Source organism: Telmatherina bonti, assembly GCF_933228915.1.
Source record: "Telmatherina bonti genome assembly, chromosome: 3".
NCBI classification, from domain to species: Eukaryota; Metazoa; Chordata; class Actinopteri; order Atheriniformes; family Telmatherinidae; genus Telmatherina; species Telmatherina bonti.
In genome coordinates, this window is record NC_136621.1 from 19,373,854 (window position 1) to 19,398,476 (window position 24,623).

At 36.6% G+C, this 24,623-nt stretch overlaps 1 protein-coding gene across 3 annotated transcripts in view; it reads left to right on the forward strand.

The window, feature by feature from the left end:
• Positions 1-310: 310 nt before the first annotated feature.
• The window catches only part of rbm20 (RNA binding motif protein 20), a 56,859-nt gene continuing 32,546 nt past the window's right edge, over positions 311-24,623 (forward strand). For 2 of the 3 annotated variants that reach the window (XM_079264314.1, XM_079264313.1), the window contains exon 1: positions 311-799. In XM_079264314.1, coding sequence (XP_079120440.1) covers positions 681-799 — 119 coding nt within the window. In that variant the 5' untranslated portion in view covers positions 311-680. Of the gene's footprint in view, positions 800-8,660; positions 8,783-24,623 lie in introns of those variants that run through there. The other variant, XM_079264315.1, reaches the window with a different exon arrangement.

A 24,623-nucleotide genomic window follows, 5' to 3' on the forward strand; every position in this document is an offset into this window, starting at 1 on the left:
GAGCCCTCCAATGATTCAGCAGCTAAATTGATCCCGACATCTACTGAGTGACTGATGGCATTCCCAGAGCCCAGTGCATCCCTTCATTGGCCAGACTATGCAAGGGTGTGTGTGCCTGTGGGTGTGTGTGACTGCAGAGGTGATAATCAGCAGTGGCTGGAGGGACCTTCTTGTCCCTGTTGTTGTGCCGTGTGGAGCAGGAACTCCCATTTGGTCCCTCTCAACTCAGCCCCCTCTCCTCTCCCCTGAGCCCACCTCCTCTGTTATTCCCTCTTTAACTTCACTCAGTCAACCCTCAGTTTCCCTTTGAAGAGGCTCTACTCTGATTTCCCATCTCAGACTCCGGAGAGAGGAAGTGAAGAAAGTGTATGTAGGTGTATGAAGAATAGTTTGCAGGAAACAAGTTGAAGAGAGGAGGCTAACGGGGGGTTTAGCTGCCTTTGCAGCTGTCGACCAGTAGTGGCTGAGAGGAAGAGACCCTGCTGAAGGGCTCAGTAGCCATCTCTACCCTGCTGCTGTTTGTGTTATCATCTGCCCGTTCATTCAGTGGAGAGAAGAACCACAGCTGGCAAGAGAAAGTTGCCGCATCAGGATTTGCTGTCTTTGGGCTGTGGTTGCTATTTTGGAGGGGTGGCTAGAGGTGTTAAGGCTGCAGGTGGTGCTAGGGAGTTTGCTTTACCATGCAGCAAGCGTGGGATCAGACAAGTAACATTGAGAGCGTGAAAAAAGGCCAAGCAAACATGTTGGGAAAAGGACAAAGTGGTGGATACCTCCCCGAGATGAATGAACCAATGCAGAGGTAAGCGCAGATTTTGTTAACCACAAAGTCATGGTTGAAGCGGATGCTCGGGGGTCACGTGGCTGTTTGAGAAAGAAAAAATGTGCAATAACAATCATAGATTCACTTTATTTCCAGAGAATAATTAGATCCGCAAACCTACTCGTTTGCTCTTAATTTGATCAACATTAAATGATCTTGAGTCTGTCTGAAAACAAGCATTGAAATATTTATCTACAATAGATATTTCCACTTGAACATTTTAAAATTTGATATCACATCAGTCTCCTTTAATGCATTTAAAAATAATTGAATAGGGTAAAAAAATATTTATTTTAGTTTTTATTTCTCAGTTTTTTTCTTTTAATTAGAAAAACAAACTGATGACATTATAAGTTTGTGTCAAGGAGTATTAGAATATTTGATTTATTTTAATTATACATTTAAAGTCAATGTATTTTAGGACACAATTAGAATGAGTTTATTTGGCTTTGTAATTTTAGAATTTGGCCAAAGCTTTCTAAAGTAAAAATAGATATAAATTGTTTTGGTTTAGAATTAAATACCTGAAATGCTACAATGCTGTTATAAATTTTTATAAACCCTGAGCTGAATTCAGTGTTTGTAAGCTCAAAATGATTCAGAATATTTGTTACAATTTAAACACTTACTTTTTTAATAACTATTTTAAATGGACAATATGCAAAAACAACTATCTGTGGTTCATATAAGGATTCAAACATGAAATTTAAACAGACATGAAATTTAATTAAAGAACCTCTCTGCTATCTTTTGTTTAAAAAAAAAGGGTTCACATGCATGGAGAAATGGAAGTTTCTTAATGTATAGAATTTTTCATGCTTTACTGTATCTTACTTAATGTTTACAAGCAATAAAATCTCTTGGAGTACACACCTTAAGCATACAACTACAAAACCCAAATCCTGAAAATCTCCCGGTTTAGTTCAGAGTGTTTATAGTTTGTTTGAGTGCATTTCTGTCGCTGTGTGGAACTAAAACATTTAGCTTTAAGTCTTTCAGTCAGATTTCATATGGTGAAATCGTTCCGCTTCGGCCTCAAGCTGTTAAAATATCCCAGCATCAACATTCTGAGTTTGTCTGTGTTTCCATTTATCTGATTAAATTAAACAAAAAATCTGTCTATAATGTGCAAATCTTCATTAAGCAAACCTGCATAACACTTATTTTTATAAAGTATTTTCACCACAAACTTTTTTTTTATTTTTATTTTTTTATCTTCTTGGTTGTTTATTATTACGACAAGTTCACTGGAGCAAATTCTGTCATTTATCTTCAGATTTATTACTGTGTTGTGAGCATTTAACGGAGCAAAATCTTTTACACCTCCGTTGTGCACTATAGTTGTATTAGACTACACTGGTTGCAAATTTTGTGAAAAATTGTTCATTGGATTTATTTTTAATTCCATGCAACTGTGCAGGTCGTTGCATTTTCTGTGGAAGACACAGATTTGCAATCTGTTGCTTCATTTAGACAATCACCTCATAGCTTTACCTTGCCTGTCAAATTAGTCAAATCTGTTCCAGTTTCTTTATGTTTAACTTATTAAAAACCTAATTTTATATGTTAGACATTTTTTTTTATTAAAGGGTCTTTTGATGCACAGTGTCATAAATAGGGTTAACCCTTTAAACCTCTGTAACCACTGGAGGTGCATGTTACTGTCTCACACACTTCACCAGTGAAACTATCACTCTAACACTCAGTAACTCAGTAAAATTAAAATGTTTAAGCTATTATTTAAAATTTAGACTCCATTTAGACAATGCTAAAACTAAGTATTATACTGATGTTTTCAGTGCTATAAAATCTACAGAATGTACTTCAAACACTACTGTATTTGATGAATTTGTATTAAATATTAAGCAAGTTAGTTTATTTTGCATTAAGTTATTTAAAAAAAAAAAAAAAAAAGCAGCACTGCAAATGACTTTTTAAATCTGCAAACAAAAATCAAAATAAGCATATAGGATATAGAATTGAATATGTGAAAGCAGGTATATAAATATCCCTGCCTAAATATATAAATATATATATAAATATATGGTAAAATTAAAAAAAAAAAAAATCATAATTTGGCTTAGATTTAGCATGTATTCAGAAAATATAAAGCAAATAACCATAACAGTACATAAAATATGAGGAATTTCTTTGGATGGAGGATGGAACCGCTTCAAATGTCTGTAGGTCTTACGTCTCTTTTGCACAAATATGAACAAATGTTAAATAATAATAAATATGACTTCACATTTAGATTAATAGAAAAATAGAAGTTCATTTTTCATTTAGCAGCAGGTAGTTTTGCTTGTTCCTCTTCAGTTCATGTCTGTAAAAGTATTTCTATTCCTAATTACCAGCAATGGGACAAAGTCTTACCAGTTGTGATACACATTCAAGATTTTCCTGTTCTCAGTTAAAACCTTTATATATATATATATATATATATATATATATATATATATATATATATATATATATATATATATATATATATATATACATATATATATATATGTATATATATATATATATATATATATATATATAAGGTTATATATATATATAAGGTTATATATATATATATATATATATACATATATATATATATATACATATATATATATATATATATACATATATATATATATATATATATATATATATATATATATATATATATATATATATATATATATATACATATATATACATATATATATATATATATATATATATATATATATATATATATATATATATATATATATATATATATATATATATATATATATATATATATATATATATATATATATATATATATATATATATATATGTATGTGTATACATCAGTCCCATCCTGCTGTATAAAGAAAGATATTCTCTGTGTGCATCTGGTTGGTGGTGCAGTTTCATCATTCATGTTGCTGACTTCTTCTGACAAACAGTGTGTCAGTGTCTGCCAAGCAAGTCAGGATGAAGGAGAATACCTCTGTTATTACAACTGTTCACATGGTGTTGCTCTTTTGTGTGGTCCCAGTCAAGCAAGAACCAAACCCAGTCAGATGTGGTAAAAGTGGAAAATGAATAATATGGGGAAATATCTTAGCTGGCTCAAGTTTTTCTTCTGGTGCAGTGATGATTTCTCTGTTTGCTATGTGCTGAGTTAAACATAAGAACATGTTTTGTCACATCATTTTCACATTAGCATTCATACCTTCTCTCATTTTGCAATTTCACTTTGCCCTCCTCGTTGCTTTGTCCCACCTGCTGTCTGTATATCACTCAGCGTTTCACAGAAAGGAAAGTTGGCTGTCTGACCAGATTGTACCTGCACAGTCCCCACAAGTCTTCACTGAAACTTGATATGGCTTACAGGAAGGTTAACTCTCACTGGGCCTCAGTGTCTCTGCTTTTTTAGGGTCACACTTTAACGTTCTTTTGGGTTTGGTAAGTTTTCTTGAGCTTCAGGGCCAAACAGCAAGGGTTGCAGTTCATGACAAGACTGTTTGTCCTTTGGCTGTTGCAACACGCAGTTCTCTCACATGACTTTTATGTAGAGGAGCAATGAATAACTTTGGGATTTGTTAAATTTTTTCATTTGGGAGCTAGTTGAAAAATTCTCAGGTTTTTTTTTTTTTTTTTTAACTATCTTTGTTTTCTAAAGAGACCAAAACATTTAAAGCAGACCTGGTGTGATGATTTTTATTTTATTCATTTTTACTCTTGAGTTCCACCAGATTTGTTTTGTACTTAAAACAATGAAATAGCTTGTGTATATTTAAGAAAATGGGAGCCTTTTCTCTAAAAAGTGTGCAGTTGAAAACAAAAACATATGGTAGAAGTGTCTTCTGATTGGTCACATATCTGTTTGTTGAGGGTGAGAGTGCTTAAATGGTCATACATGGTTTTAACGTGACAGATAAACCAGAATTTATGGAAAAAATGCCAAGGGCCCTTGAATAACTTTGTTGTTGGACTTGTGGGTTTCAGTAAGGTGGCCCATAAAAGTTAAGCCATAGTGCAGGCAACTATCTTTAAAAAAGTCCGGATTTTATCAGAAAACCCCGTCTGGTTGTCTTGATTTCACCAGCAATACAGAGGACAAGAAAAAACAAATTACTGACTATTCAAAACTTTAGATTGAAATATGAGCTTACAGTCTCAAAGGATAATTTTTTTTTACTAAAATGATATTAATATTGTAACTTTGGTGGCCTCATCTGTCAGCAAGTTGTTGGTCAGTTGTGTGTGTAAACTGTCAGTGTTTGGGGCGATGCGAGTCTGTGTTCATACCACAGAAATCCAACAGCAGTTAACAGTCACATGCAGTCTCATGCACATATAAAGGTTTTACTGAGTGACATTTATCGTCTGCATGCTAGTAAGTAACATAAGGTCTGGGAAAAAGATGCTGGGAATGGAGATTTGGTTGCAAAAAGAAACATACATTGAGTGGAAATATTTCAACCACTGCAATATAGATGTTAACTCACAACTGGGTCTTAAAGTGGTTTTCCCATTTCTGTTTGTCAGCTCATTTTGCATCAGTATGACCACAGCAAAAACAAACTGAATGCCTTTAAAACAGAAAACGGTATGACTTTGTGTGTATCTGCTCCTCCTCATCTCCTGATGTTGCTCCAACATTGCAGTTTATTCTTTTCCAAATGATACTAAAGAAAAAAATGTCTTTACTTGATGACTTAATGGCCAGGAGTGTAACTGATCAACTCAATTTTTAACCAAGGAATCAGCTGAGAGCTTCGTCGTGTATCCCTGAAGATCATCACTGTGAACTAAAATCCTGTGATTTATAGCTGTGCCAGAATCCGTCATAACTCAAATGCAGGACAGCAGGAGGCAGACAAGTTGTGGGAACAGGTTTTTATACAAAAAGTAAACTGAAGAAAACTAACACGACGAAGCAAACACATAAAGTTAACACAATGAACCAGCAACGAATAACAGAAACCCGGTAGTATATATACGCAGAAAAAGACTGTTCTGTATATATTAACAGAACAAGACACAAGTGGAATGACTTAACTAATGAGTCCAGGTGAATCTAATGAACGGGAAAGCAAAACAGGAAACAAGACACGGGGGAGCTAAACAAGGAAAACTACAAAATAAAACAGGAAACTAGACACGGGGGAGATAAACAAGGAAAACTACAAAATAAAACAGGAAACTAGACACGGGGGAGATAAACAAGGAAAACTACAAAATAAAACAGGAAACTAGACACGGGGGAGATAAACAAGGAAAACTACAAAATAAAACAGGAAACTAGACCTAACAACATGAATCTTCATCCATTCTGTATTGAATTGTGGTGACTGATTGGTGAGGTGGGTTTATAGCTCTGCAGCAGTGTGAAATCTCTTTGAAATCTCAAGATTTTTTTTTTTAACAAGTCTGGAAAAATGTATGAGAAGAATCTTACTTTGCTTTTTGAGAAAGACGTGTTTTTGTTATGAATCTTTAACTCAGAACGGATTAGATTACTTATCCAAATCAAGTGGCTGCACCAAAACGGAAAGATGTGTGTGACCAATGCATTCCTTTCTAAAATATCACTGTGGGTGAAATCCTCAGTAGTCCAGGGACTGGATGTTAACTTTCCTTCAGAGCAGCTAAACACAAGTGCAGCAGATAAATTATACCATATGTACTTCTACATAAAAAAAAAAAAAAAAACAGTTTGTGAAAGTACATTGAGAAATTGTATATTTATTATGTCACGTCCTGTAGTCTTACTGCCATCTCCTCACAAACCACCTTAAGCATGTGTTCATTGCTGTGTTGACACGTAGCAACAACTGCAGCTAATCCTGATGGTAAATGGCTGACAGTTGCATGGCACGGCACAGGAGGAGGGGGCTCCGACTCAGCCATGTACATCCCATGGCCAGGTTGGCATCCACTTCCACTTGAGGGGCATCATATTCTGTAATTGGATGGTTACAGTACCATAAAGATTTTATGTGGAGAACATCGTTGCTAGCATAACACACACCACGTTGTCCTGAAAAGAAACTTTCCCTCCAATTTCAACACTGGATCCAGACAGCAAATACTCAGGGGTCTGTAATGTGAATATGATTTGAAGATGCAATGATTATCTTAATCTCTACACTTGTCATTCTGCACCACGAATCCATCGCTATGACTACCAAAGACATATTCATTTACACATTGGCAAGGAATAGTAAGCAAGCTGTATGGTGTGCTTATAAATGATAACACACACACGTGCTGTAGCAGCTTGTAGACCATTTGCTGTGTAATGTCATTTAAAGCCATTTCTAAGCATTTATCTCACTATTCTTCTGTATATTTGGCAGAGTCGCATCTTATCAACAAGATAGCTGCAGACATTTGTTTTTCTCTTTCTCAGCTCGTAGCACATGCAAGGTTTTGTTCAAGTCAAGCAGCATTTGCGAGTTTTGAGATTAGCAGAACTAACTGTCTGGAACAATGAGAAAGGACTGAATTTAGTAGGCTTAGACGCCGCAATGCACCATATCAACACCAAATAACAGTAACAAGAAAAGAGAGTTGTCAAATAGCTTCACTGGTATATATTTACCAATGAGATTTGCACATAACTGGAAAAGGCTTGAGAGGGATACACCCATTAATCCTGAATTTTTCACAGTTACAGGGTCCATGTCTGGGTTCTATATAAATGAAGCCGCTATGTGACTCAGCTGACATTCTGATCCTCTGATTTGAGACTGGGAAAAAGCTGTCAGCTTGTGCAGCAATCATTAAATGAGAATATATCATTTGTGTGAATTAGTATCAGTTGCTTGATCTCATTAGTAGCACTGTATCAGCTAAGATGAAGCAGTATTAACTGTAAATCTAGCACTGTACTCTGCTCTTGGACCACAAAACCAATAAAGATTAGCACGATTATTAATAGAGATGGTCAGTCAATTGCGTCATTATCTTATGTAGTGTTTTTATTTTGTCACATTTTAATTAGGAGAGTATTTTTAGGTAAGCAGTGAAATGAACGGCCAAATGCATATTTCTATTCCGTATAGACACTTTCATAAAGGTGCACTTATAAACATGATAAATCTTATTTTACAGTGATATTCCCTGCAGTAGTTTAGCTCAAATTTCAAGGAACAATCAAGTCCTTAGGGATCAGCTCTTCATCACTTACTTTCCGGTACTTAATGCTTAACTATATGAGCTGGCAGAGTTTAAAGGTCAAGGTGTAAACACAATCTATATTTAAATGTTCGCCTGAAACTAATTAAATTTACTGCCTTAGAAAAGAGTGCAGGCAGTCAGACCTGAATTAAAACACTCATGAGTTTTTCCACAGCTACATGTTTAAATTACAATTAGAATAAAGTTATCATCAGCAAATAAAGAAAAACAAACTTTAACCCGGGACTTTGCATGGTCATGTCTGTCTGTGTTTGAGATGGGATGTTTGGCACTGTGTTGAGTATTCAGCTTATATGCATACATATTCTTCTTGCTCAGCAGCTGTTAAAAAACTTCTGGGTGACCTGATTAGTTGTTTAAAAAATATCCTGCAGATATTCTCTTATATTGTATGGAAAAAACTTAGACTTTCCTTTTGCTGCAGTGACATTAACACCCATCTGAAAATGCATGTCTTTATTATTGACACTGCAGGATGAACACACAATAAAAGCCCTCTTCCTACCGAAGGACTTGATATGGAATAGTTTGCTGAACTCTCATATCCTTTGGGTTTACATGCTGTTTAACAATCCGGATAGCCGGATAGTAATAAAGAGATCAGCTATGTAATACCATGATGTTATAGTGCTGCTGAATCAATGAAGACGAATGCGACACAGAATCTGACCAGCTGGGGAAACAAGGCTAAAGTCCATCCATCCATCCATCCTTCCTTCTTTACAACCGGTCCAACAGGGAAGCTCATCACACATCATGTGAAAAAAAGTAAGTTCAGCCACTTAAATCCGCAGCTTGATTGTTTCCATCCTGTGATCATTAGTAGGGGTTATGCTGCAAATGAACCACTAAATAAAAAGCTTTGCATTTCAGCTAACGAAGCTCGGGTCTGTCTGTCCATCGTTCACTAAATCATAACAGAATCATGATATTCTTCCATTTTAGATATAAACCCATCATTTCATAAACCAGCCAACCCTTGAAAGGAGTAGCTGCTATTCATAAATGGATACGTGAATACCAAATGGTGGGAAAGTGTGAACATATGACTTTTCTGTAAATTTATTCCACAGGCTTTCATGCTTGTGAAAACAGCTGTTGTGATAATTATGCAGACATGATTATGATTATTACAAACAACAAAATGACAGGCGGGAATATAAGCTGTCAAACACCAAGACAGCTTGACAAGAGATGACTAAGGTCATAACTAAGGTTAAGAAATTTTAAGAAAATGTTAGTCATATTTACTCCTTAAGTAACTATTAGTATGACTAAAGATTTTTGTGGATGTTATAGTTTTAGTTTTCACCAAGTTGACAAGTATACCTGCTAACTAAAACAAGCGGCAGAAAAGATGTGGTATTTAAAATTCTTCTCCCTGACTTGCCAACTAATTTTTATGCAAGGAATTATTTTTTATAATCCATTTATTGTATGTGGGCACTTGAATTCAGCATAATTAAACCTCACATTTCATGCTATTAGTCACAAGTGAGTCAGATACTTGTCTAAGAATGTGTCAGGGCTGCTGTTGATCTTCACCAGCAGCACTGCTATTTTCTTCTGCCACGGCAAACATGAGTAGGAGGCCTAAACCTCAGTAAGCTGTTAGGTAATGTGTGTTTCTTTACAAAGGAGTATGTATGCAGGATGAAGTTTTCTATTATGGCACCAAATCTTATGCAAATTCCAAAAGTGAAATAATTCAGAAATTATTATTTACATTTTAGCTGATCAAAATAAACACGTTGACCTATTTGTGTCAAGTTCATGTTCATTTTAAAAACATGATAGATCATTGCTGTCTAGTTTTCAGCTGGAGGAAGCTGTTACTTAAACAAAAAGCTTTTTGATAAAAAAAAAAAAAAAAAAAAAAGCAATAATACCAAGTCACGACTGACTGCTATTAAGTTCTTTTAATCAAGAATAGATAGCATACAATGCAGTTATGAAATTACAAGGTCATACATCAATGAACTGCCTGTGCCATGAATTTAGAGAATGTACTGAATGCATGTTGCCCTACAGGTTTAACAGTAGGAGAGTACAGGCGTCTAAATAACACATAACACCCCCCACCCCCCATTTTGAGTCCCACACAGCCTCTCTGCAAGGCCAGCACCAACAGCTGAACCCAGGGGTGATTGTAGCACATGTGCTCATGCCAAAGGCATCTTCCTTTATTTCACATGGTAAGAACGATGGCAGGAACACAGGAAATCAAATTTACTGTACCTCCGTCACACACGTGTCAAACTCACTCACATATACAGTATGTGTGCAGCGCGGTCAGACGTGATGTTCTGGGGAACGAATAAGTCGAGCAGTGAATAAACTGACCTGATGAATCTGTGTGAACCATGTTTGTTAAATATAAGCATGAATAAAGTGACCTTCAGAAAACACTTTAAAACAACTTTCACGCAAACAAAAAGACCAGAAAACATGTTTCTCTGTGTTTTTCCATTTGTTCCGGACAAGAATAAATGCTTTTTAGCAAATGGTTGAGTATTAACCATCTTGTGATCTTGAGATATCAATAAGTGAAATTTCTTGACATAATGAGAAAAATAAATCATTTAAAAATACTGTTTTAATCTAAAATGACAGAATAATTAACTCATGATCTTGAGACAACGGTATGAAAATATAGAGAATTTCTTGGCCTTTCTGTCTCCATCTGTGGAAAGGACTAGCTGGTTCCTACAAACCATGGGGAATTGGTTAATAGTTAGAGGCGTGAGCTTTGGGTCGGAGTTTTAAGTCTCCAGACTAGCAACTGTAGTAAAGCACTGTTTGCCCCCCGAGCAAAGCTTTTAACCTCTTAACTGCTCCCCGGGCGCAGTAATATGGCATCCCGTCCTCCTAGTGTGATTAGAAATGGATTAAAATTAATTTCCCAATTGGCTATTTGTTAATATTTTTAAAATTATCATTATCACATCAGATTGTCCAGACAAACGCTTCAAGCTACATTTTTTACATGCTATGTAGTTTACCTTTTTCAATATCTATAACATGAACAGATACAATTTACATTCATTTCCGTATCATAAACAGATTTTTCTTAGACTTTCTTAGAATTTTTTTTCTGAATTACTGCAGATTACCTAAAAAAAAATGATTGTAACTCTAGAAGACTCCACATTTAGGGCTGAAGGAAACCCAAAGCAATGGGATTTAGACTTTAGCTTGCATTGTAGGCTTATTCTTCCCATTGTTTTTCCTTTTTTTAAGTGTAATTTTACTTTTTGAAGATTACTCTCTGTATTGTGTTTATTTTTGTCTATAGGGGTGTCTTATGAAACAACAGTTAATCAGTGATCTAATCATTTCTTGTTCCTGCAGGTGGGTTTTCTTTACCAGGTTCTTTCATTTCAGAGAAAAAGGATGATATATTGTCAGTTTAAAATTCTGGCTTTAAGTACTTTATTATGTAAATTTAAGAGGGATTTTCCATGTCGGCATCAGCTGTGATGCCTCTTCTCCTCTAGGAGGAGTGCAATCTGAGAGGAGGCAAAGGGTGATAATTACCCACATATGATTACACATAATCACTAGATAAATGATCTGCATGTGAAATATGATCCAGGAAGCAGAGATGCAACATCTGATTGTTGTTTTGCTAACTGTTTTAGACTAAGTGACATATTTATGTGTTCATCTGGCTACCAAGTGAAAGAGTCAGCTGGTCTGTGGGCTTTAGCTGTATTAAACGGTTAATGTGATGTCAAGCCTACTCATAAGTTTGTCAACTGTTCAGATGGTTGAGTGTGTGTCTGATGCAGTAAAGGTGTGATGCTAAGAAATGGGATAGAGTTTAGTGGCATGGTGGTACACCGCTGACAGATGCATTGATACACACTGCATGTCCCCATAAAGAAGTACACTCTAGTCAGCACTGACGCTTGCTTTGTGCATCTAGCAGCGGCATTTATGAAGGATTTCTTTTCATTTTTCTCTGCCTAATTTTAGCTGGTCAACCTTTATGTCAAGGGAATTTGTGACCCAGAGGTGATGGCGATAAAAGATTGGTATTTGACACCACTAGGATAAGTTAGCCACAAGGTTAACAGTTTCATCCACAACAATTTGCAACTTCTGGAGATGAGATGTGTAAAAACACTTATGTGATAGTGATCAGAGCAACACATGTTGATTAAATATGAAATCACTGCAAAAATAAGTAGCAAAGACTGATACTGGATGTCATATCAGTGACCCAGTTTAATGTCATCTATTCAGGATTGGCATCTCCATTGATGTTATATGGACACATGCCCTTGTAAATATAACCCTTTATAGGGTTCCCTGTGGAGGGGTTCAAGGCCAGTTTGCTTTGGATGCAGAGTTAGTTTTAAACACTACTCTTACACCTTTCAGGAGCAAAGCCAGTTTCAGTGCTGGTTTACGCAGCTGCGATTTTCCTTGTGTACACATCTGCCTTTTGAAAATGCAATGGAAACAATGCATGCAGCACAATAAAACCTGTTTCTATTAGGAAAGAGATTGTTGGAAGTGCTGCAGAGCTTAACATTGGTACAGTATGGACTTTGGCAATGCATAATAGTTCCAAAAAAGCAGAAACAGAACATGTTAGGCTAATAAGATTTGTATTTATATATAGAGAAGTATATCCATAAACACAGTATTATGCTCATTTTTACTGTAATGTCAACAGTGTGGTGCAGCAACATAGTCACCAGTGGGGCTGCATCTGCTCTTTTCTTTTAACCAAGAAAATGAGAACTGAGGAAACAGGGGGACTGTGCTTCAATTATAAAATATTTTATATTCTTCTTGTATTTCAGATTTTAGATGTGGAAGAGTTTGAGGCTTCCTGTTTTAGTTTTCATAAAGTGCCAAATGTTTTCAGTAGCTGGTGGATCTAAACCAAAGGCAGGCCAGTACAGCTCCCAGTCACTTTTACTGCACTTATGCTGTTGAAATATGTGTAACATTTATTTAAGGATCTCTGGCTTGACTGAATCCGTCAGTAATATTCAGGGCCAGAGACAATGAAATACTGAATTTATTTGTGATTTTATGCTTAAATATTGTTGAATTAGATTTTTTAAAACTCCAGACACACTGAATACAGATTGGCTTTTTATTTTATTTTATTTTATTTTATTTTATTAACCAATTTGTAAGTCTTTACATTGGCCTTTTTCATTACTTTCACTTTTACTGTAATAATAAAAAAAACAAGAAACAAACAAAAAACAAAATCCAGATGTTTAATTATTATTCCTGCCTATTAGAAAATAACCAAGCATTGTTAAACTAGTCCAGATACATGGCCATTAAGGAGATCAAAGTTATTTGCCTCCAAATAACGTAACGTAACGTAACGTAACGTAACGTAACGTAACGTAACGTAACCTTCCCTTCCCTGATCTTACCTTATCTTACTTGCTTGGCCTTGTTACAGTAATTGTAAAGAAATCATGCTCTTCACTCTTTCGGTCCTTTTAACACAGTGGAAATAGGTAGCACCAGAAGTAGCTTGGTGATTTGTGATGGTCTTAAGATACAGTTGCACATGTAGTAAGATTAGTTTGGTTGCTTTTAGACTCATCCCTGTTTGTTTTACCTCTTCTGAGACGATGTGGAAAGTTTGGCCAAAGTCATAAATTGTGCTCTTCCTCAGCCTGGTACACTCAGAGTTATGTTATCTGAGCCCAGCAGATGGATAATGTATAAATTACAAGACATGCCACATGCACAGCTCACCCTCCAGCTCTTCCCATACCTAATTTCGGGTGGTGTTGGTGGGGAAAATCAAACAGTGAGAGTTAATATATAACTTAACAACTCAGCAATTGGAATATGTTCTGCATTGGTGGTAATAGATAGCAATGTATGATATCCGCTGTGGAGGATTGGATCTCGATTGTGTGACCGGTCTCTGCCAACAGAGAAAGCAGGTGAGCTGGACAGCTGACATTATGAGGGTTATTGACAGCTGAGAACAGGTCGCCTCATGGCCTGTGTCAAGATAAATGAAGGTTGTTGCTACTGTGTGGAAAGGTAGCTAAATAAGAGGTGTCAGAACATGTCTTCATAGATATAGTTATCCAGATACAACCATTTAAATATTATTTTCAGTAACTTCATATTAAATGTTAAAAATCCTAAAAAGAGAAAGTAGCCACAGATTGGTGAGACACAAGCTCAGTCACTTTGATATACACTTTGATGGCTCTTAACTCAAAAATGACGTTAATTCTTGATTAATTTAGCCAAAAGTACTTTTTTAAAGCTAATATCTGAATGAAAAAAAACAAGGGATAATTTCTTACTTTTACAAACCTTTTTTTGGAATATAATCAGATTTGTGATGATAATAGTTGAGAGGCCTGTATGTGGTTACAAAATCAGGAAAGCGAAGATTTCTACCGACATAATTTTCTTTAGTCAGCATGGGCTCCATGATAAAAAGCTAAACCGGGTCCAGTGGTAAATGGACTTGTACTTCTATAGCGCTTTTCTACTCAAAGCGCTTTACACTACTTGGCACATTCACCCATTCACACACACACTCATCCAACACACTCATACCCCAATGGGCACATCGAGGGGTTAGTGTCTTGCCCTAGGACTCTTCTGCCTGTTAGGGGAAGCCTGGAATCAATCCCACAACTTTCCAGTTGAAGGACAACTGCTCTTCCTCCTAAGCTACAGCTGCCCCAGTGCAAGGAGGAATATCTATGGGTTGTAACTTACACAACACTTAGTCATTTACTGTAGGAATTTGTGGAAACATTATACGTCTAGAAGCACTGAGAGAGCGCAGACCTCCACCAAACCACTATAATATATTTTGTTGTTGTTGTTGTTGTTGTTTTATTTTGCCAATATTTGTTTACATTATTTTAAAGTGAGAATCTTTACTATCCAAAGTATTCCCACTATTGGAAAAGCTCCTTTAAAAAAATCCCGGATCCAGTTGGTGATCCGAATCACCCCTTATATATGTATTCACTTGTTTTTTATTCCATTTTTTAGATTTCCTGGAAGTTTGGTAATATCATTCACAATATTTTATTTATTTATTTTAGTTCTTTTACCTACAGACATACAGAGTCTGCCTGTCTGTCCTACTCGTTACCATAGTTACCTCCACATTTGCTATGGTAATGACATTGCTGGAGACAAAATGAGTATTAAAAACACATTAAAACTATAAATTTTGACTTTGGTCATTTATTTTATTTTTCAGACTGTCATAGTCAACATTTTTTATTTTTAGATCTATTAAGCAAAAAAAAAGTTTTTCTGCAACACTACAGCAAGAATCACACTCTTCAGTTTCTCTGCATGGTTGGGATAAGAAGATGGATTCTCTGGAGACATTGCCACCAGTGAGAACTGCTCAACCTGTCATCAGGCAGCTTTGCATTATCTTTAGTGTAATCAGAACCAGGTCTCTTTGCCAGGCCATGATTGTGTGTGGACTATAGCCATTCATTTACTTATTTAGAATACTAAAAAGGTCTTTTTAAAATGTTCCAATTTCACAATGAGCTCTATTTCTTTATATTATTGCATTTATACATGAAAATGTTTGTAAATTACTCGAGTGGGAAAAAGAAATTAAGGAATATGTTGATGTAATCAGCAATAACATGACAGCAGGACAGACATTCAGCTGGTCTGTAAAGTTGATTCCTAACCCTGCCATATGTTTAAGACTTGTAGCTTTTAATCACATGTACAAAAAAGTAGTTAACTTGGAGTCAATGACTCTTGATGTGTTTTCACTACGAACACTGGTGTCTCATGCTAATGTTTTCTTATTTTACTCTTTTTTGTCAACATGCAGCATGGTCCAGCTGAAGTCCCTCAGCGGATGATTCAGTCATTATGTGATTTTATTCCAAAACATATACCTTGAACTAACTAAAGTGAAATTGTAAACCTCTGGCACCACATGTCTTCTATTTTAAGTCTGTGTTTCTCCAAAACCCCTTGGACTTCCAAGCAAATGTCCTCACCCAGCAGGACAGATAAATATCACTTTCTGCTTGCTGATAAATGACACACTTAGTGACATTGATAAATGGGCGATCAGTTTTTCTAACGTGCCCCCGAGGCCTCTCAGTTAAGTACCAGAGCAACTACTTCATTGTCAGAAAAGCCACTATAGTGGGAGCCTTCTCTGTATTTGAATTTTAGAAATAACTGGGAATAAAAGCCCTTACACTTACAAGTGTAAGTGTAAAAAAATGTACCCATCTGATTATCACAAACACACTTCCAGTATAATCAGCATCCTCTCTCATAACAAGTGGAATCCTATTATTTATCTATCTGAAGAGGTTCAAACCGTGCAACGCAGAATAATCTGCCATAAGGGAACCATTCTTAGTTCATGGCAAATGTTTGACGACGATGACAGAAATCATCTCCTGTGTGGAGCAGCATGGGGCTGAAGATGCGGAGTATTTTGGGTAGAGGGATGAGTCACTAAAAGGTGTGTAAGTCCACACTGAATGAGTCACTGCCATGTCTGACAGTTCCAACCTTATACAACACTAAAACACTTACTTTGAAAACGAGGTCAGTTCATGCATCATCACCACACTGATGTAACAAGTCCAGTGTTTTTGCTCCTTTTAATGTCATTCACTTTAAGAGATCTTTTCTGCAGTTCATCTAAAAATCAAGTTAATGACATATAAGCAAGTGAAAGAAAAAGGATCCTCTTCATCTTGTCCAGCACTTGACTCATTACTGTTATGCATCATTATTCTTTTTCACTTTTCAAAGTTATTATCCTTTTGTTAGCATGTTTTATGAGCATGTACAAGCATGTACCCACACTGACTTGGATAATATCATGTCCATTGTTGGCTCCAGCCTCGATCAGGAAGGTTGCGGCTTTATTTTAGCAGTTTTGAGATAAGTCTTTTGAAGACTATGAGTTAGCCTTAGTCCTGAATGTATAACTTAACCTTGTAAACCCAGAGGTCCTCCAATTTATGGACAATGAGAGGAGATGGTCAAACTTTTGCCAAACTGCTGAAAAAGTCATTTTGAGACTTTGTCTGAACTCTGTACTAAAAACCTAAAATCTTTTGTACTTCATGTTATCAGAGTTGACCTGTGCAGAGATATTGTTCACATATTGTACTGATTTGATCTGATTGAAGTTTAGAGCTTCAGCTGCATCATTCCAAAAGAATAATTCACATTCATCCTATAAGTATGTTTTTTTTAGGTGTGCTTGAAACATTTTTCATTTGTGCCTTAACAAATCTCAAGTGTTCCTTTTACCATTACTCAAAAAGTATTCAAATGGACCGTGGCGTTGCAGAGATGTACTCATGTCATTATGGCTATTCAGTGTTTGAGCAGCTAGAACAAAAAGGGTTAAAATAAAGATAATGGAGACGACTTCTTTAGGTTAACAACTGATTATATGGGGATACATCAAGAAGTAATCCAACAGCTTCACTTCAAGGCAAAATTCCCCAACTGAGCTGCACTACAATAGGTTGTTTTTAAATGGGATCTTTGACTCCATTTTAAAGGTACACTGTGTTAGAGTTACTGGCATCTAGTGGTAAAGATGGGCATAGAAACGGATCTGGAGGCCTCAGGTCCAGCGATGTCATATGGGGAGCTACTGTTTTTTAAAATTGTGCATGTTTACTGACTTCTTCTATGTACCATTCAAGATGTTACTCATTCCTGTTGTCAAACACCACCAGTGGTGCAGTTTTAAAGCACAAATTTTCCCACTTCACACACTGAGCTGTTTGTCCATTCAGGGACTCCATAGAAAAATTGGCAGCACAGATATGATAGCTTCCATATATGTAGATCTATGGTAAGCAGATATCTACCCACCCACACACCCATTTTTTAACCGCTTAGTCAAATTCAGGGTCGCGGAAAGCTGGAGTCCATTCAAGCAATCATTGGGCAAGAGGCAGGGTACACCCTGGACTGGTTCCCAGTCCATCACAGGGCGGCAAGTAGATATGAATGACGAATTATTAAGAGAATAACATCATATAGCACTTAATTTAGTCAAGTGATTACCAATAGAAACAAAATGTTTTGTGATAATTTTTCTGTCACTGACCTTGATTTTATTAAAACACATTTAAAATGCAAACTAACGACCATACAGGAACTGCAAAGGTAACGTCTTTATTACATTTCATCTCTGTGTTGCTGTGTCAATGGCAGAAACAAAGATACACCAACTTCCTGTTCCTGGCTTCTGCTATGAGCCACTTTACAAATGCTGTCATCGAGTGTCAGACACAGATGATACAGAGACGTCTGCATGTTTATTTCATGATGGCGTGTCGAAGGATAGGAACACAATGTGAAGCGAACGAGAAAAACACAACAAAGATGAGTGAGATGTTGGTGTCGATGTCCAAACAGCTGGAAAAAATGACAGAGTAGTGCTGTCATGCCCGACCATTTGAAGAATAGATTAGAAATGTGGCATGTTAATGGACCACCTAAAATACCCAGTGTGAGGAAGGAAGGGACCCGGTGAGTTCCTGTTTGTCATCACAAGGTCAAAATCCATCCTGAAGAGCTTCCTCTCAAACTCGCAGCTAATCAGTGGCACCGCAGGGAGGTGAGAGGGAAGACTAGCTGGTGGCTTTCTACTTATCAGCCAAAATGAAAAAAAAAAAAAAAAGCTTTATTTGGATGTTTTTCTCACAAGGTAACAGGAAGTGTTTCAGATAAAACTTTGGCATGACAGTGTGGGCATGTCAGCCATGTCCTTGTAAAAAAGGTCTGCAGAAACTGAAACGCTGTCAGTGACTCATCAGTGTGAAGATATAAGGGCAGTAACCTTCCTCCCTCCCTGCAGTGTGGAGACCTTCTGGTTCACCATCACAGACATCAAAACAAAGATAAAGCTTCCTTATCCTAGACCCAGATGATGCCAGCATCAGGGGTTTGAATGTGCCTGCTTACAGCTACAGTACATTAACGTTTGTATTTGTCTCTTGATCCCAGTTATTAGTTTTAAGTTTGATGTCCCCATGTGGTTTGTCCTAAAATGAGCAGTTTTATTGATAAAAAAAAAAAAAAAAAAAAAAAAAAAAGTAAGTTGCTGTAAAAACTGTTAATAAAACTAAAGATTGAACTTGACATTTTACATTTGCAGAAATAAAAAAATAATTTCATACTTTAAAGTGAAGCTTTTGTACTATTTCATTGACCAGGCTCAACAGAGTCCCTTGGTGGTCATAAGTCTTGGCATGGCAAACCCATTCTGTTCACTGGCTTTCAGGCAGATTTCTCCTCCACACCGGGGTCTCTGTGGATCCATTTTTTCTCTCACTTTTTTTATTCCTCCTTTTTTCCATCCATTTATTATTTAAGGGATTCAATAGAGCAGCTGTTGCAGAAGTTGTGAGTTTCACTTGTTCTCATTGTTTGGGTTAATTTGAAGTAATGGCTATTTGAGGAGCCTTCAATGCCAGCAGCTTCCTGAGACGAGACATGTCGAGGCATATGGCCGAACTGCTTTTTCCCTCTTGCAGTTAGCCCTGCACCACGTCTACCGTGTGCAGATGTGTGTGTGTGTGAGTGTGTGTGTGACTGGCTGCTTCGCTCTTAATGTTTTTGCCATCTGTTGTCTTATCCCCGAACAAGCCTATAATCTGTACGTCTGTGTCCTGTGGTGTGCAACGTGAGGTTGGTTTATATATTGTGGCATTTGAGACAACCTTATCAATCAATTTTCATTATTAGAAACTATTACTGGGAGATTTTGGGTGAGGTTTTTATGTGGTTAGTTTTAGCTAGGACAGAGGCCAACCGAGAGGTTTTCAGTCCTGCTAGTTGTTAGATACAGTATGTTTACACCTTAAATAAATTTTTTTTAAAAATCATACATAGCCTAATTTCTAGAAATTTTCTTGAGAGATGGAGCAAAAAAAAAAAAAAAGAAAAAAGAAATTTAGATACCAATTCTATTAACTGGTTTTAACATTTGATGAAAGGACACATATACCATCTTCTATGGTATTTGTGCTGTCCACGTCTTACTACTGCTCTTGTAACTGTGCCTTACATGTGTATGCTACATGGTGCAGCACTTTATTCTTGAATTCTTCTTGAATCTGTGCACACATACATGCTGTGTATACTGTAACTGAGCTGCGCCTAATCATCCTTCTAGCTGTTTGTCAATTGTGGCAAATTTTTCTAACCAAGACCAAGTTTAAATGCATTTTTGTATGTAAGGTGTGGAAACTGATTCATGGTTACGGCATGGAAAAATGTAATAAGGGGATGTTGTCAGCCATCATCGTGCCTCCTGATTTGTTTGTTTTATCAGATATTATCATAGAATAAGTTGTCATTTAGCATTCTGCAGCTCTGATATGTTGTGAACAATAACCGCTTTGCACTGCTTTAAAACACGTTTTTATTCTGTTATTTTGCAAAAGAAAAAAAAAAAAAGAAAAAGAAAAACATATTTTCAGCAACATGAGTGCAAACTTAATAGTTTGCCAAAATGTTTTGGCAGCGATACTGACGATACACAAATAGTAGTATTATTTAGTCCAAACACACACTTTCGCTGTTTTGATATCAAAATTTAGAATAAAACTGTTTAATAATAGATGCTCATATTACTACAGTATTACCATGTTATTAGAATACCCACCTTATATTTACAGTGTTGCTTCCATCGCTTGATGCAGAAATCAGAAGTTTACCAAATACTTTATGCATGCAAGGTTTTTTTTTTCCTTCACATGATATTTTTATGTATTCTTTTTATGAAATGTCTCTTAAACATTTGGCTTCACTTGGCAGCTGTGTTCAACCACCTGTTGCAGTGCTGGGTTTTAGTGTTTATTTTGGTGGACACATTTTTTTTTAGCTCATCAAATGCAATATTTCATGTGTTTTACTCATTCCACAACATCATCTGGTAGACCAGGAATGATTAGGGCCAGCCATACTTGGGTTCAGGAGAACATTTAATAATGATGAGGGGGTGAGAATAGAGCTTCATTTCCATTGGTTAGTAAGTTAATGAGTGGGATGTCATCTGTAAACACGTCAGCAGTGACAGATGGTAAAAAAAGCGATGCCTGCTTTGGACAGAGATGGAGGAGCGTTGGAATGAGGTAAGACCAGTAAGGGGGGGGGGCATTCAAAGAAAGAAGGAAGCAGGCAGCAACTGATGAAGGGGTTGTGGGAATCAGTACTACGTAACCTGGTGCACTAATATAGCTCTGATGTTGCTGACCGCAGTGAAGACTTGGGTTAGATGCTCCTTGCTCTGTCCTGCAACCTGGAACAGAGCTAATCCATATGTCTCTGCCAATGGTGGCTGTTTTATGCACTTATATATGAAAACCCCAAATTTAATGGAAAATCAGTCAGGCTTTCAATTTACCATCGCACAGCAGACATTGCTAAAAGAGAAATTTGCTGTCTACAACCGGGTACCAGCTATAAATAACAAATTCAGAGCTGCAGAAGGAAAAAAATAAAAAAAGATTTGGTCAAGCTCAGTTGTCAAAGCCGACACAGTCCTCCCCCACTACTCATATTACTTCACCTCTGAGTCTTGTGACAGTTCCTGCGCTTGAATTCCCACCTTTGAAATATTTTCTGGTCCAATGTGGACCACATAAACTCGCCAGGGGAAATTTTACTTTATGGGGGCTCACCATATTTCTTTTATGTTCTCCATCATTCTTTTGGCTTTGACACTCTTTGTGATGTTTGTGAGGTCACCATCCTCTTTTTTTTGCCGGGAGCAACTCTGACAAGTCAGAATAATCTCTGATGTCAGTCTGTGCAAAGTCCATGCAAGCTGTTCAGAATCTCAGGCACCCCCCTCGCCAGCTCTCGGCACCCACTTTCACACCCAGTGTTAGCAGATCCCACTCATCATAGGTAGACGGACTATCTCATTAGTACAGTTGCATCAAAACACTTAAAAACCACTGCAGAGGAGGGTTTTCAGAGTTTACATGATGGTGAGCACATTTTTTTTTTCAAATCAAGCCATAAAGTCAGCTTGTAGTCTTATTTCTTAGCTAATGTCTCAAACAGGTGTTGCTCTAAAATCCTCCAGTGGGCATTATGTAGGGAGAACTTAAAAGGGTAATCACTGTTTTCCGGCTTGAGTGTGTGTTTGCTCTTAAAGACACATTTGGGAGGCAGCTGTCAAGCCAGAAGTTTCCTTTTGACCTGTATGTTTCGCTGTGACCCTAATATTCCATGGCACACCATCCTGTTAGAACAAAATACCCTGAAGCTGCCAAGTGAGATAAAATGGAGGGAAATGTTTTCCCAGTTAAAGTGGTTTGAGTTCAGCTGCAAGTCTTTGGGTTTGCATGTGACTCAGCGACTTCCATGTCAGGCCTGTGAACTAATATCTTTATCTGACAGCAAGAGATCAAGCCTGGCCACATGCGATTTTAGTTACCCCACAAACCTAAGTTTATCTTTTGATATTACTTCATAAAACCTGTGTCTCAACCCGAACACAAATCTGACAGCCTTACAAGCATCATCAGATAAAATGTGGTATCAATCATGACGGGGCGGCCTTTTGGGGGTCCTGAGGAGCTAGATCTCATGTCTGTGGGGCAGAGATACTTCACCCATTGCTATGGTGCCATAAATCAAGAGCTGCCCCCCTTGCAACTGCGCCAAATGTGGAGCAAGGGAAGCTGAGCCTGCTTCCTCACCCATACCCCACCCCAAGAAACCGTCTCCCATAGCATTGATGGGGACTATATGTTGACTACGCAGGCCGCGGCTATGTGTCTCATTTGTTGAAAAGTTAAATTAAGGCTTTGGAATGTCAGTAAGTGTTGATACCTTATTAGGGTATCAACAGTAACACTTGGATAGTCTTATCCTGATGAGCTCCATGTGTTATTAAATTATTCTATGTATCTGTCCACATCCTGTCCAAGCTAAATCCATATAAGGAAATGGAAAAGGGCAATTCTACAGCACTTTCGTCCTTTTTCTGAAAGCTCTTGCGTCACTGGAATAACATTTCATTATGAGTCACACAATGTAAATCACTGACTGCAAATGTAAACATTGTAGCCTTCATTATAAGTGGCTGCACAAGACCTGCTGTTTGAAGTGAGCTGAGAGCCCTCACATGGCAAGCTCATGAAGCCGATCAGACGTCCTGGAGCCGGTTAGGTAGCACCACCTAGTGACCAACAACGAAAGCAAAAAAAGCATTTTAGATTAGAACTCACGATGATGAGACAAATATTATGGACACGTTTTGTAGACAACTGAGTCCACATAATTTATTAGAATTTAAAATAAAGACTGAGATTTAAGTAAGAGATGGGTATAAGTTTAGAGGTTAGGCATTAATAATTTAGAATTAGGCATTAGAAGCTCTTGAAGGCCATTACTACTGTGTCATAAGACTAATAATCCTTAAACATGGACTATGTAAGATTTTCAAGATTTTCAAAATAAATTTACTACAAAAAATAACTACAATCATAATTAGAAAGACATGTAGGTTCCAGTCTGTTCATATTTGATGCGTTATTAAATTACAAGTTTAATTAATGACAAATGACAAAAAGCACTTTTTTTTTTACTGATAGGCAAACATTTAAGAAGGGTCTTTGTCACCAAAGACATATTTATATTAACATATTTGTTAATGAAAAAGACCCTTCTAAAATGTTTGCCTACCAGTAAAAAAAAAAAAGTGCTTTTTGTCATTTGTCATTAATTAAACTTGTAATTTAATAACGCATCAAAAATGAACAGACTGGAACCTACATGTTTAAAAAAAACTTTCTAATTATGATTGTAGTGATTTTATTAGTTGATTTATTTTGAAAATATTGAAAATCTTACATACTCGACCTCTAAATCAGTTAGAAAGTGGTACAAAATAGCAGATTTTCTAAAACTTGCAAAAAATAAACTCAAGGTTTGAAGGAAATAGGCAGTATTTTTAAAGCTTCATTGAATCAAAGCTACAATGAGCTGAAAAGCTTTCGGTGAATACTGGTGACTTTTCTACATATAAAATTTCTAGTTTTTAATCCAAATCCAGATGTAGTTTGGTAATAAAAGCTCCCACACCCACTCACAAACACCTGCTTGCATTTGCAGCTGCTCAACAAGGCGGGGTGGCAAAAAGAAATGTTTTTAAGTATAACTAAACTAAAACATTTACATAATGTGGATATTTTAAAAAAGAACATAAAGTAGTATGAATTTCCTTAATTGCTCTGCAGCAGTTTACAATAATTCAATATGATCATCAGTCATGTAGTCAAAATGAGCTGTTTGTTACAAAGGCACCTCAGTGGAGACGTTTCCACAGAATAGCACAAAACAGATGCTAACAGATGGGGTGACTGTAAATCTGTCATGGCAAAGCCCCCCAGGAGGTAAATGTTTGTGTGCTTAGACAAAATCTTTATTTACAGCTGCAAATGTTCTGCTTGTAGCGTTCTTGTGAAAAAGGCAGTAGTACATGCAAAACTAAAGCTCCGAGCAAGATTTGTTTGATATTTGATTTTTTTTTTTTTTTTTTCAAGTTTTGGTCTGCCTTGTTTTTTTTTGTTTTTTTTAACATGTTTTTATTTGT